This window comes from Poecilia mexicana, unplaced genomic scaffold, assembly GCF_051168715.1.
Source record: "Poecilia mexicana isolate PSO_F unplaced genomic scaffold, ASM5116871v1 scaffold_16, whole genome shotgun sequence".
Taxonomy (NCBI): Eukaryota; Metazoa; Chordata; class Actinopteri; order Cyprinodontiformes; family Poeciliidae; genus Poecilia; species Poecilia mexicana.
Genome location: NW_028263385.1, coordinates 28,440,048 through 28,455,737, shown reverse-complemented (window position 1 = coordinate 28,455,737; position 15,690 = coordinate 28,440,048). Strand labels below are relative to the sequence as shown.

General features: G+C 41.6%; 1 protein-coding gene across 1 annotated transcript in view; it reads right to left on the bottom strand.

Annotated features, from left to right (window-relative positions):
* The window catches only part of zfpm2a (zinc finger protein, FOG family member 2a), a 166,849-nt gene extending 151,955 nt beyond the window's left edge, over positions 1-14,894 (bottom strand). Inside the window, exon 1 of the mRNA XM_088013832.1 lies at positions 14,060-14,894. Within this exon, the coding sequence (XP_087869958.1) occupies positions 14,060-14,099 (40 nt within the window). The 5' untranslated portion in view covers positions 14,100-14,894. The remainder of the gene's footprint in view (positions 1-14,059) is intronic.
* Positions 14,895-15,690: the final 796 nt, after the last annotated feature.

The following is a 15,690-nucleotide window of genomic DNA, read 5'->3' as shown; positions in this document are numbered from 1 at the left end:
GCTGGGAGAGGCTTTGCATGAGGTGAGGAGACAGAGAGATGGAAAGGAAAAAGGGAGAGAGAAAGAGAGAGAAAGGCAGCCTGATCGGCGGCGCCGAAGCAGGGCCGATTTCACACCGCGGTTGAGAGCGCTAAAGCGGGCCGCCGTTAATCCACTCACTGAAGGGAAGGCCTGGAGCTATTCCGCCGCCCGACCGCCATCTCTCTCCCACAAAGCCATAAACGGTGCATTATACAACTGGGCTTCAGAGACACTGCTGATAGGCTGATAGGTGGCAGACAAAGACCAAAAGAGTCCACAGGAGCGAAGCCACATGCAAGGGACCGAGGGGCCTTAGCGCGGTAGCAGAACAGCGACGCATTTATTCAGCCAAGATCTCCCAAATGCTGTACCTGGTGAGGTGAGGATGGTAAAAGGGGGCTATATCTGTCCCTCAGATGGAGTTAGTTCAGCCTTTTAGATTAATGCCTCAAGTCACAGATGGACACGCGCCGAAACTCCTCCTTCGTCTGCTCTCCAACAAAACAGCTCCACTTGTCCCCCTCCCAACTCGTATCTATGGAGTTACCAAAAGTCTCCGAGATGAGTCTTCTGAACTTACAAAAAAAGGCAATCATTGTGAATAAAAGGAGACAGAAAATATATAAACATGGGGGAATTTAAATAAATTGCTACAAAGAAAATCACGTTGAGGGCAGCGAATTATGTAACGATAAGGCCCGCCACCAGCCTAAGCCACAAAATGAGATGTTTTACATGAAACGAACAGCGGTCTAGATTAGGGGGAGCCGTCCTGTTTAGACATGAAGCCAATTGGGTTGATATCACATGTGGAGAAAATGTGAAAGATAAGTGGGAACTATGAGAATTGTTATAATCCAGCTGTAACAAAAAGCTGAAGTACATTGGCTTTTTTTCCCCCCAGAAGTGCTGCGCGATAAACATCTCTGATGAAAGAAGTTCATTACTTGTGCTCTGTGTAATGTAACATGCCGTATTATGAGTGTATGCCAACCTACAGTGAAGCGGCCTATAATGAAGTCCCGGGCATTTTAATGGACATCATTAGGTGAAAACATATAAGAGATAATTATGGTAATTACAAATCCCTTTTATTCGCCCCGAGTCTTTGACAAGGAGGTTGTCATATCAACCACTTCAAACAAACAAAGAGTTGTTGTCTCTTCCCCTAAATGATGTCCGGTTCTATTTGGATGGGAATTGTCTCCGGATTATCCTTTTTTTATTGTTTGGTTAGAGGCTCTGAATGGAGGCTACATTTCTTTTTCTTTGTGAAAACTTGATTAAAACAAGCGATCCACAGTAGTTTGAATTTGACTTGCATTTGCATTTCCACTTCATTACAAGCGAGACCTTGATCTTTAAAGCAGCTCCCAGACAAAGCTAATGGACATGTCTGGTAGGCATGGGCCCTCGAAGGAAAACCTATTTAACATCAGACATCAGTAAGGACACCTTGTTGTTTATTCTATAGTTTTTTTTGTAACAAGCCCAATTCCATGAAATCTTTTGAAATCAAAACAGAATGGCATGTCTCATTAAAGTTTAGTCTGTTTGTCTAGCTAAGCGCTGTCGTGTATGTGACTTTGTCTCTTTTCAAGCTGACAGTGCTGTAAATGTGCTTGAGACTCTTATTTTGAAGTAAACAAGGAAAAAGCTTTTAAGTTGGTCTGCTGTTATATTTGCAATATATGCTAATATTTCATCTATAAAAAATATATACCTGGCTACAAAAACACTGAAGTATCCTTAACCACTTTCACATCATTTATGTGACACCATTTCGTGTTCTTGGTAGAAAAAAATACTTTCAGAGTTCAGATTTAGAAATTTAGTTTGAAAACTATATGTAGTATGTTTTATAGACCTTTAATTGAGATTCCAGGGAAAATGCTAGACGTGCATAAAGTAGCAAAGTGTCATTAAAATAGGTGCTACAAAATGGGAAAAAAATCTGTTGTTTGGAAATGGCTAAAAGTCTGGACCACAGTCACTTGTGAATAGTTCCATATATTCTTGAGACCCTTTCTAAATAATACTAACAATGGAAACCATCTTAGCATAACCGCTGAGGTTAGCATCCCTGGTCTTCCTTATCTATTGAGGGTACAGCCAATCATTGCCAAGGAAAATGAATGCCGCAACTGGATCGGCAGCTTTGCAAATACCAGCCAATAGCGTGTCAAGTACATTTTGCCTGTTCAGCTTGAGTATGTCAGTTACCCAAACTGAATTTTCTTCCGAGTATTTTAGTTCTAAGAAAAATGAGTGGACAGGCAAATTTGACACAACATCCCATAGGAAAATCTGCTAATAGGTGAATCCGAGAACACTGAACTTTGAATCAGAGGGGAGTCACTGTAAATGTATCAGGTGTTCACACCATATTTTTGATTTAGTTGATTTTCTAAACATCAAATTGGGTCACAGGGAGATGGAGCAAGCAGTCATTGTGCCATAGAAAGTGTACATCATGGACAAGTTGCCAGACCTTCACAGGGCAACACAGAAATACACTGGACAACAAAACATGCACACACACAATCTAAGAAAAATTTGGAGACCAGTTAACTTGACGGTCTTGTTTTAGGACTGTGGGTGGAAGTCGGAGTACCCTGAGAGAACCCACACATGCAAAGGGAAACATGCTGCTATATGAACCCAGGACCTTCTTGCGGCAAAGCAGCAGTGCTGGCCACTGAGCTACGTAGGATTATTTTCCTAGCAGTTGCAACAATTGTTGGATTTATCTGAATTTAGTTCCACATCCAAAATATTTTAGGTTATCAAAGATGAAATAACAGTGGACAGGTTTTTCAAAACTCATGAAACGTTTATTTCGTTGTGAAATCACGAGAAAACCACAATTTTGTCTTGTGAGCTGGATGTATCATTACTTTCTCTTCCCCTAAAGCCCTGTGTTACTGAATATAAACACTGGTTAAAGGAACAAAATGGCAAGCAGTGGAAATATTACAGCCTGTTCTGCTCAAGGAGAGGGAAAATAAGCATCTTGCAAGAGTTTACTTTGGTTTAATTTAACCCTGGCAACACTGTTATTTAGCCAGAGAGGGTCAACTCCAGAGCAGGACCAATAACAGCTGAAATCTAGCATGGAACATCTTTCTCAAGACACCACGAGTGAGCCACAAAAGACTTGGGTGTTTATTTACAATATGCCTCCAATCACTCTTTGTCACAGTTCCACGTTCCCCCAAACCGCACTCGCTGGAGATTCCATTTTTGCCCCTCTTTGCTACACAAACTCGTAATGTGGCAACGTCTTATCAGATCCTGCTTACAATAACAGATTCCCTTTGAGTCGAAGCTGTTGTTTAACTTACTCGGTCCCAAGGGGGAAAAACACGGTTCAAACAAGTCGGCAGACATGTGCCAGTCCACAGCAGCTGATGATGTCAACGGGTCTCTGCGAGCACCCGGTTCTTCCAGCACTTTCAATCATTGCCTTGTGAGATTACCGCTATAGGATATTACAGTACAAACTATGACCATGTGTCCCGCCGCCACAAAGCTTAGCAACATATTAGAGTTTGTCAAAGCAAGCTATTGCACGGGAGAGATAGATACGGAGAGGAGGAGGGAAGCCATTGACCTTTGTGTCCTTCATATTTGCCTAGCTCCCCCTCAACCCCAATCTTAAGAGCAAAATCATCCGATCCCAAACTAACTGTCAGCTGGCTTGTGATGGTGACAAATCCAGCAGACATCAATCAATCAGATTTTCCCTTCGTCTATCACAGGAGTCCCCCCCCCTCCGTTTTTGCCCAGGCTTATCATCTGACCCAGTTGTTATCCTGTTTCTGAAGCTTAAAAAGAACTTGATTATGGTCAAACATAAGATTCACAGACACATCCTAATACTCAACCAGAAAGGGAAAAAAAGTTATATATATATATATATATATATATATATATATATATATATATATATATATATATATATATATAATGTGTATTTTAGAAGAAATATGAGCAGCAGATGTAATGACTCCCCCACCCTCTTTTTTTTTTTTTAAATGAGCCTCTTAATTCTATACTCATGCTGGAAATAAGGAGTTTGAGGCGGTTATCTTTGCTTTTCAGGGATGCACGATTGCATGAACCTCAGATAAAAATCCAATCTGATATCATAAGACAAAAAGGCATTTTAGTTGGCTACAGCACTTGCTCAGTGTCAACAGTTTTTAGTAATTACCAGATAAGCATTGTCTGAAATACAAACACACACACACACACACACACACACTCCCACAGACAAAGAAAATGGGCTGAATGTGAAATAATAGCGGCTGCATTTCTCTCCTGGTGTTTACTGTGTCACTTCACAAAGCCCGCTTTAAGACAATAAAAAGAAGGAGACGTGCTCCGCGCGACAAGTCCCGGCCTTTTGTGGGTTGCCCAGTGGTGCACTCACTCAATCTAAATCTAATCAGCGATTTGTGCAATTTGCAATAAATATAATCAATCCTCATCAAATTGTTTCCACTTGAGCATCATCTCGGTCTGTATATACGTGCGTCGCCGCTCGCTCTCTCGCTAATCACACGCAGGCAGATGCGGCCTCTGATCGCATCACGGGGGTAAGCTGTGCTGTCAACAGCTTTGCCGGCTTTGCACTGGTGCAAATCTAAACACAGCCTCTTTAAAGCATTAGCGTGTTTCCCGAGTTTGCTTTATAATTTCCCCAACGCATTTGACAGAAATTGTTTATCTGTGTACAAAGCTCTGTCATTAGTGATTTTCCGGCGAACCTTTAAGACGGTGTGCGTTTTGTAGCGTTTGTCTGGCAGGAAAATGCTGATGAACAAATCGAAGTGAAAGGCTTGTTGCTTAATCCTCGGGCTGCCAACTATCCCTGAACCGCAACGCCGGGCGCGTCTCAACCCCGCCGCAAAAGTTCCGCGTCTCGCCGCGCCCCCACAAATACAGCCTCGGTAATTCCTGCCAAGCCGGAGATTTAGACTGAACAGCTATTAGGCCATCACTCTCTGGAAGTGCCAAGCTACTATCCAGCTCAGAAAGCCCCCTGTCCTAACCCTGGCCTTTTTTTTTTTTTTTCCAGAAAATACGATCAAATTCACCTTTTTTGTTGAGTCAAACATCGACCGATATTTACATTGTACAATGCCGAGAACGCAACGTGACAACGCCTGCTGCAAGCTGTGAGTCATCTTTCCCAACACGGTCCTTCTCATTCCTCTCATCCAAGATTCAGTCAAAACCCTAATATCAGTTTTGACAGATTCCATGAAAATGTTTTGATCATCTGTAGCTAATTCGATTGAAAGAAACAAAAAACGGGTCTGAATAGACACACACATGCGCACGCACACACACAAGTTATTTATAAGCCTGCAGAGGGAGACTGACACATTTCCACCCCTGGACTTTATTCGAGCGAACATGAAGGCGAGTTTCCTGTTGCAGGGCGCCGAGCTGTTTCTCTTCTGGGCCGCCGAGGATGTCAAAGCGCCACGCAGATGTGGTGAACTCAATATCCATATCCATGATGCATCAGAACCTTGGCATGGCACAAAAATAACTGCAATACCTCAGGAGCCACCTCAGAAATCCCCCTTAATTGAGCAATATCTTCATTCCTGATCCGTGCGCATCACCAAGGTGAAAAGGGACTGTGCAAGTTAAATGAAAGAAGAATTCATGATGTGTGGCGGCCTCTCTCTCTCTCACCCTGGCTATTTCCCCTCTTGGCAGAGGCCAAATAGAGAATGTTAAATGAGGCAATTGTGTCCCGGAGGCAAAAAAACGAAGAGGAAAGAAAAAAAATACACACACGTACACACACAGGCAGTACCCGTGCTCTCTGCTCCAGCCCGGAGGAACATTCAGAAGTACGGCGAGGTAAATCCCAACCACCACACCTGGGTAGTTCACACCAAGCCTACCTTCCCAGGAGAGCCGGACACTCTGCTCTGTAATTTATAGGGCTTGGCTGGAGGAAATTTATAATCAACTCTGTGTCTCCTGCACACAAAAAAAGGAGGTCAGCGCAGGACTTATTTGCATTTCCGGTAGGCAAAAATAGCGACAAAAACGCACAACTTCAAAACCTGCATGGAAGATGGCAAAGGATTCTTACTCTAATGTTGCAACTTTGATCTGCAAGATTTTCTCTTTTGGCATTTTTAAATACTTCCATGTGTTAAAACAAAGAAGGAAACAACTCAGCTCTGATTCTAACAACCAGCTGCTAATTTGTGTTATGTATTGGAGATGAGGTGCCGATTTTCAAACCTGAGTGAAGTTGGCTGACCTTCAAAATCAAACCAAATTTGTGTCAAACATTTGTGCAGCAACAAAATTCATGTGTGCCTCTGTCTTTTTAAAGATATCAATAAACGTTTCCAGAGGTCAGCGAAGGTCAATCAGCCCAGTGAACAAGCTCGTCTAGGATGAAGCTGGATGATAAAATGTCCCAGAAGAAACGATAAATCATGCACATGGAAATTATTGAGTTTGTTTTAATTTATCATGTGATTAATTGATTTATTGCTTCTGGTGACAGCAATTTGAAACCACCAGTTTCATTTCATTTTTGTGAATTAAATGAGGAGGCAGGTGGTGACCTCTGAAAACTTTTTTATTTCCATCTTAGAAAGGTACAAGCAAAACCATTTGCAGCACAAACGTTGCTCAAAAGTTTGACACTCAGGTCTTCCACAATGGTTGCTTTGCACGTTTGTTATGTTACACCTTGTAACCTCACCCCATTAAGAGTTTTTTTTGTTACTATTAATTTCCAAAATGACTGAAGTTACATGGAAAAGTTGTGCTTTGATATTCTCACACATAAAAAAAAAAGCATCAAAACTGACAAAACCTCATGTCGCACAAATCAATCATTTTAAGTTTCCGAATGTTTCTAAGTGTGATCCCATCATGGGAGCAAACATGCAGAGAGGCCTGTAGAAATGCCAGGATGTGCAAAGCGCCGTGTTAACAGGAAACTGATCCCCCCCCCAGGTCCCTCTCCTCCAGCAGTCCCCCTCTGTCAGCTATACAGACATACTCTACGGTGACACCCCTGATAATCAGAGCTTTGTCTGGGTCTTAAAAGGACGTACTTGAACAACAGCGAGGCCAGAGGCCCTCTTTGCTGTAATGGCCTTCAGACATCAATATTTAAATCTCACATCTCGGCTGCGATTAGAATGCCACCTTCTTCTCTTTTTTTTTTTTTTTGTTGTTGTTGTTTTTGCCCCCATCCTAACACAACAAGGTGGGGTTGAGAGAGAGAGAAAAAAAAGCTTAAATCAATGATCTTTGAGTCCAAACTAGATTCCTGAGCAGTTTGCCACTCAGCAGTGAGATAAGATAAACTCTCTTTGACCTGAGAGATGAAGTTGCCATGACGATCGGGGGAGTCCACTTTCTCTATTGATATTTTGCTGATGTAACAACAAATGGAACTAGATCCTGTGCCTGATAATGCTGATTAATTAATACCAATATTGATCGGAACGAGGAGGAGACAAGGCTATTAACTTAAAGCGGACTGAAAGTCAATTGTTGCCCGGGGCTCGGTGGGCATCGCCAATCTAAAATCTGAACAAACACAGGGGGATGCGCTCGAGGAACAAACTGTGGGAAAATTGAAAAGGCAGATCTATGTGAGATTTGATAACATTGGGTGAATATGCTAGAATGAGATAGGAAGCGAGACGGAAATGTTTCCAGAAAATGCAGCCGCGTTCGCAGGCCAGCTGATCGGCGGTGTGCAGCAACAGGTTGAGAGAGGCACACCCTGCATTTCTGCACTCTCTCTGGGATGCTTTTTAAGCAGACTTTAAATCTGCTTAAAAAGCAAAATTGATCATTTTGTATAAATATGCCATTATTTTAGGTATATTCATAGACACACATCGTCCGTTTTATGATCTCTATGGATGGTTGATTGATGTTTAATTGCTTATGATAAAATCAATTAACTACCAATTGATAGTCAATCGGTACAAAATCTACCCCTTTTATATCAATTGACCATAAAAGTGGTAGATTTTTTTTCACACTACTTTTACATTAAAAACTTTGTCAATATGTGGCATGAAATTGTAATTTAATGAAACAAACTAATACATACATAAGTAAAACAAAAGGATATAAGATGGAAATAATTCCAAAAATGGAGTGATATTCATTAGCCAGCTGATTGGTGGCGTGCAGCAACAGGTTGGGAGGGGCACACCCTGCCTTTCTGCATTCTCTTCAGGAGGCCATTAAAAACTGACTAAAGCATCAGACTATGTTTTTTGTTTGTTTTTTTATTACTTCATACAAGTAACAAGTCTAATCCCGGCTGCACTAAAAGGCCTTTCCAGGGCTTCAGTTTTGTCTCAGACACATTTCAAAAATTAACATTTTTATCCAGAGCGGTGACAGATCCAGCCCCCCGAATGAAATGAAAACACAATGGCAGCGGCTTGAACCGACGGTTATTGGAATAATAGCAGAGGAATTCAGGAAAGAGGAAGATAAAGAGGAAGCCTGGGAGAGGAAGTGACCTCCACCTTTGTGGCAACCCCTGCCCACGTCTCCCGCCGCTGCCCAGGGCACCGCAGGCTGATGGGAGGGGGGGGGGCGGCAGCGCATCGGCCCCCAGCTCAGTGAACGCACCGCCGTCTCAAACAGAAAGGAAGCAGCAGCTTCCGTGCAATCCTCCCCCTATAGCTTTGGAGTCTGGAATAGAGGAACCAATCACAGCCGGGGAGGCACAAAGACCATATACAAAAAAATAAAAATAAAAAAACTGTTCTGTTTTAGGCACAAAATAAAGACGCAAAGAAAAAAAGAAAAAAAAACAATGAAAGGAGATGACATTCATCTGTATTGTTGTTTTGTGTCAAAAGTGAGGAGGCAATTGGGGATCCTTCAGCTAAGACGAGGCAACGGCACAAGCTGTTATTGGCAGGGAACAGATGTTTGAGGGAAAGTTGGCATTCAACGACCATTCTTCTTCTGACAGAAATCGACGAGAGAAACACGAGAGACACGCCGTGATTGTCACCCAAATGAAAGGAGGACCCTTAAATATACAGGGAAGCTGGCACGCAAACGGGTTTTTTTTTTTCCTTCTTTTTTTTTTTTTGATTCCTACACCCCCAAAACATCTGACTGCTTTGGGCTGCCAGCGTTCGGCGGGCCAAGGGTGAAACGCAGCGCGTACGCAGCTTCTCGGCGTACGAAGCAAAGCTGAGCTAAGTTGGAGGAAGAAGGGAAGGAAAAAAAAAAGTGGATGAGAAGTCAAAGCGAGAAAAAACACACACGTAAAGCACATCAAGCTAACAGCTCCAACGGCTCTGCTAAAACCCGTAAGCACATGCTCGTCGCGCACGCACCAATGTATACTCGAGCAAACACACACACACACACACACACACACTCACATTCAGATACAGGATGTTGGCAGTCAATTCTGTAAACACTCCCCTTATCCCTTACTAGTGTAATCTGCCTCTGATAAATGCCCCTCCAAGATAGAAATGTCACCTGATATGATAAACAGTATGCTGACGTTACATAAAGTGGCCGTATGCTAAGGAGTTGGAGAGATTAACTGTGGAGCAGAGATGGAAAAAATGGTTGGTGTGATAAAAAGCAGACATTAAGCTGGAGCAGAGCGCCCCGCTCAGCTGTGGTTCAGGTTCACAATGACTGGATGAGGGAAGAACAGACACTCTGTTGTCATTTTTTTTTCTTAAGGGTTACACACATGAAGCGTTAGCTAAAAGGTCAACGCGTACAAAGGAAGTTAGCAGTAGGTGGAAAACAGAACATGAAATTGAGTGTTGCTTTTTCTCCCGAGAGTTTTACTGGACATGACATGAGCCACATATTTGGTCATCTATTTAATTTGCTTCTGCAAAAATTTCACACTTCGCCATACTGAAATTCTGATTTTTTATTTTTTAGCAAATTCTGGAAATTTGACTCAAAAACAAGTACAGTAGTTAAAAGGCTTCACTGTCTGCATATTCTACAGATTATTAAATAAAACAATGCGTTTTAAAGGGCTAGTTCACAGCTTTTTTAGATCAGCACCTCTTCAACATCTACAGAGCTGTTCAAATCATTTGAATATCACTGAAAAGTTTATTTCACCAAGTGAAGCACAATATACATGTAAATTAGACAAATACCTAAAGGTCAGAAGTTTGGGAATATATCAAACTTAAATAACTTTGATATTATTATTGACTATACGGACCCTTTATTTACTTTATATCAGATCATTACCAAAATATGTCGTATCTACTAGTCAGCTGCTACGAAGGCAAGCACATTTCTCCCTTGATTAGAAAACAGAACAAATGTGACACATTCTGGTGGCAAAACAAAACATAAAGCCAATGTGTGAAAACTTAAGGAGTTCATGCATTATTTATTAAGATGTTCTCTTCGGTTTTTTTCCATTAATTTTTGACAGCTAGCAGCGGCCTGTCTACTAAGTAGTTCACTGCAGATTCAGCCTGAGCATATAGCCCGACTAACCAACCAGCTAATATCAGCTGGTATTTAAAATGTATTAAATAGGTAGCAGAAAACTACTACTAAGCTTAACATGTTTTATCTCAATATTTTCCTTTAAGTATGAAAAAAAAATGGTGATTGGTAATTTTCCAAACGTAGGAATCATTTTGAATCAGGATGAGAATCTAACTTCGACGCATCCTCATTGTACACAGTGGTGTGTACAGCTGCAAGGTTTGACATTTTGACATTACGACTTAGTGGTTGGCAGTGGGGACCTGTGCACCCGGCCGCCCAGGACCAATACAAACTTACAGTAATCACCACAGTCTGGTGCTTGATTTTCCACAATGGCGGGTAAAAGAGCCGCAGGATGCAACATGAATTCTCAGATGGTCTATAAAGCGGAGACAACAGTAAAAGGGGGAGAGCACTAAGTCAGTTTAATAAGCACATTTGACATCGGATGTCAGCGCCCAGCCTCCGAGGGGGGTGCTTCAATGTGTCGCCATAAACACTGGCCAAGGCGCGTTCCCCCTACATCATCTATATGCCCCCCCCCCCCCTGCCCCTCTCACCCCTCTTTGCACGATACGAAACTTTGGGGGGCAATTTTACAGAAAAATTACTCCGAGGGGTCCCGGTTTCAATTCAGCCCGCCCGTATCTTTCCTTCCTATTAAGCATCAAAATGTTCCTCCTCTCACTGCGAGTGGAGGTATGGACTCCACCAGAAGCTGAGAAGAGGCGGGTGGGGGCGGCTGAGGGGGAGGAGCGAGGGGAGCGAAGAGGGGATAGAGGGGAGCTTGGTGGAATTCGCCCATCATATTACATCAGCTAATCGCACTCTGCTGAGCATCAGCGATATTTTCATCATTCCTGTCAATTTCTCCTGAATCCCTCCACCCCTTACATTTGAAATGACTAACAATCTGGGCAATTTATTGGCATATTGGCACAGGGTGATAAGGCTAAAAACAACAGCAGCCAGCAGCTGGCCCGGGGAGATGAGCTGATAACATTGATATGTGCTCCCACACAAAAACACCTCCACCGCTATCTCCTCTTTCTATCAAACTCTTATTACAATAAAAGTGAATGGGTTCTTTCTTTCTGAAAAAAAAAAAAACAACAACAAGGAGGGCACCCAGAAAGGGGGGCGACGGGGATATATATTTATAAATAAATATATATAAAAATCAGATGAAGCATTTCAGAAAGGGGGAAAGAAGAAAAAAAAAAAAAACAAGGAGGAAAATACATAATTTATCACTGTATTATCGGGATATCCAGGCAGCCTAATCAAGGAGCACTGAGTGACTATTTTTTGCCTTATCATCCAAAGTGGTGGAAACGGAGAAGGAATTATCAGCCAGCTGCAGATTGCTGGGCTGGAATTTTAATGGTAATAATCGGGTTTCTGATGGTATATCTCCTCTGCTTATCTTTCCCATTATCTGGCCTTATCTCCTCAGTCATCGGAGCAAATTAATGGCGCTCTTTCAGCATCGCCTTTTTATCGCCGCTCAGAGAGCACCCAAGGGGAAAGAATAAGCAAAATATTAAAATACTGCATAAATCACAATTTTAGATAACGGTCCAATGTATGCAGGATGGTGGGAGGAAAAAGAGAAGGGTGGAGGTGATGTGGGGTGGGGGGACTGCGCCCAACAACCTTTTTGTCCTTTAGAATGACTGTCTGTGCCTGACTTTCTGTGTATTGCCTCCTGTGTCTTTATTTTCTTTTCTCTATTTTTTTTTTCCTCCGGAGTTCCCGGAGCGAGAACGAGGATCTAGGCTCCTGGTGACCTTTCTTCTTCCAAGTGCTGCTTGGTTATCCAACCGCACACCACCAGCGACATATAAAACAAGATCTTACACACGACATGCTAATGTAGCAAAAAAAGGCCAAGTCAAAGTGACGAAAGCAGAACACAAGAGTTAGGTTTGCTTTCGCGACCACGACGACAACAATTCTGGAGGCACCGACGGGATTGGTCTAAACACCAGAGGGCCTGCTGTCACGTCACACATTGTTTTGGCTTTAAGGTGAATGCTGATGGAAACATGAGCACTAAACAGAAAAACTGAATCAAGTCTTTTTTTTTCCTCTAGTTAGTTTTTGAAGTGTACTGTGTATAAAGCTATTTAAAAGGCTTAGGAGAAAAAGTAGAAGAAAAAAAACAGAAAAAAGCTTAACTTATTTTTTAAAAATATAGAAGTCAAACAATTATAGCAATAGATTGAAGTTTAAAAAGGAAAATTTAAACAACCCGTCTTTAATTTTCAAGAATCTCTAAAAATTCAAATATTAGCTTTACAAATGAAATAAAACCAAGCAGCACAAAATTGTCATTGGTCACCAAAATAAGTAAAGAAAACCACTCCTGTGCATCAACAGGCAAATTACTTCATTTATGCAAACACACGCACACACACACACACGCAAAAACACCTAAACATGTATAACGAAACATTTCGTTCAATAAAACGTTTTAAGTTCAACAGATCATCAAAACGCTCTTCCACATTATAAACACAACACAATCTGCCCTTTCTAACCTCCTTCAGAGCCGACATCCATCTGTCACACTGAACACACACACAGCACATGCACACACCCACACACACTTATGACAGCTAAAACAGTGTGTTTACACCATATATTTCTGCCTCATCTGCAGGCAGCAGAAAATCATTCTGACTATTAAGTTGTTTCAAAGCTATAATTTAAAAAAGAAACTAACCTGAACATGACCATGCAGGTCATAATCATATGCTCTAATTCCTTTAAACTGCATGAAAAATTATTAAAGGGAAGACTATAAAAAGAACATGTGTCCATTTTGAAAACAATTTCAAGAAAGTGTGTAATCTATAACTGGGTGCAACATTTCTATACAGTATATTTTAAATATATTTGAGATAAACTACATATGCCACATTTACTTGAGTAAGGTTTTCCACAGCATGCTGCATGCATTCATGCACACACACACCTGACAGACGGTGTGTGCATGAGGGGGGAAAAACAGCTGAAAACTGTAAAAAGAAGGTGGAAAATACGCAGCTTCTGTGTGAGAGTGTGTGTTGAAAACACACTTTGTATCGATGTGGGAAAACAGTGACTTTTTCAAGTTAGTCTCGTTATTTTAGGCCTACAATTTCAATTTCAATCGCTTTATTGTAAGACTCAAAGTGGTGCACTTTCCCCACACTTCAGAATTAACGCAACTATAAATTAAGTAAATAAGTCCGTGTTTTCCACCCTCTGCAACTTTGCAGGAAGTTCTCAGTCAATCAGGTTCAGCTGTGGTCATTTCTTTTCTGAATTAATAATAATAATTAAAAAAAAAAAAAAAAAAAAAAAAGACACAAACGTAGCGCGGAGGTCGAGCGAAGGAAGCGCCGTGACAGGCAAGCGGAACACGGCGGCGGTGCAGTTGAGCGCTCCTGGAATCAGCTTCAGAATCATTTTCACTGTTCGGCTAAAACATCCCATTTAATAAGAAGCAAAAGAGGAAACTTACGTTTGATCTGCCGCGGGTTGCTCTGCTTCCTTCGGGACATGCCTGCTGTGCGGCTGCTCAGTGAATCCAGGTGTAGTACTGACAGATCGATAGGTTTTGCTTCATCCAAGCAGTCGATTCTTTGGAGGGGTTGGTGGTAGTGAGGGGGTGTTTTTGTTTTTTAGGTGTTTTGTTGTTGTTGTTGTCTGCTGGAAACTATAAAGGCAGAAGAAGGGGGGACCGGCACTTTTTTTTTAAACGCACAAGTCTATCGTTCCGTCTGTCTTTTCCTTTATCTTTCTCGTCTCTCTGGCTCCGGCTCTGACTTTCTCTCCCTCGCGCACACACAGTAACACACACACGCACGCGCGTTCTCCCTCTCTCTCTCTCGCTCGCTCTAACACACAAATGCGCGTACACACCCACACTCCCTCCCTCTCCCGAACTCTTCCTCTTTTTTTGCCTCTCCTGCGCTTCGCTGCGATCCGCACGGACTGACTGGGGAGGTGAAAACGTTTCGCGCTTTTGTTTGAAGATAAGGTTTGTTCCTCCCCGGGCACCGTAGCCGCGCGGCGTCGTGAACTTCATGTGATCCGCAATCACTTTCGCTCCCCTCTTATTAATTAGGGGCGCCTCCGCTAATTAGTCCCTTTGTTTATTTGTTTTTTCTTTCCTTTTTTTAGTGGAAATACTTTTGTTTTTTCATAACTTTGATGCAGAGTGAAAAAATATAGTTTTACTTTATTTATTGTAATGATGAACAAAGCAGGCAGTTTATTTTAGGTCGACCCTTTTTTACTGCAGCATTGTAGTTAATACAGAGCTCCGTCTATATCGCTGACCAGTTCAGATCGACACACACACACACCCACGCACACACACAGGAGGACTTCACTTCATAATGGCAACTGATGCTTTGACTATTTCACTGAACTTTGACCCCATATCACCCTGAAGATGCACTGTAAATTGTTTTACAAAATTTTCAGTAATTCCAGCAGCATCTGTATTTAGCTGTACTGTAAAATCAATGTTAAACTAACATATATAAAGGAATCAGTACTGCAAACATAACAGCCAAAAAGAAGTTATAAAAAAACTACACAAAATACAGTATATCTGAAGATGCATAACTGCTGTAATTCATTCAGATTTATGGAGTAGTATGCAGAAAGCAGTGTCTTCAACATGATGAAAACAGACGATACTGTACAGAACAGAGAACACAGTAAACGCAGCAAAATCCAAAGTAACACACTGTACGCTTTTCACACTGAACTGTTGCAAAGACGACGAACTGTGTTTACAGTGTGGGTCCACTTTGGCTGCAAAATATTAAAAATGTCTGCAAGACGTTTTATTTCAGTTTTTGCAAAAGTGGGAGTTTATTTCCTATTCTAACCTTATATGATAAACGAAAATATTCACAATTTATCATAGTTGGAGTGTGAAAGAAAAATCTTTAGGATATTCAGAAGAGAAATGAGAGTACAAAGAAATCATGACTGCTACATTGTAAAAAACAAAAGAAAAATTTCAGAGGGTAATGCAAATCAGTCATTAAGATTTTTCAAACTGAAAATGAAATGAAATGAGTGATGTTGACTAAAGACTAATTCTAAGAACATGAACTTTTAGTTTTTGGTACCAAA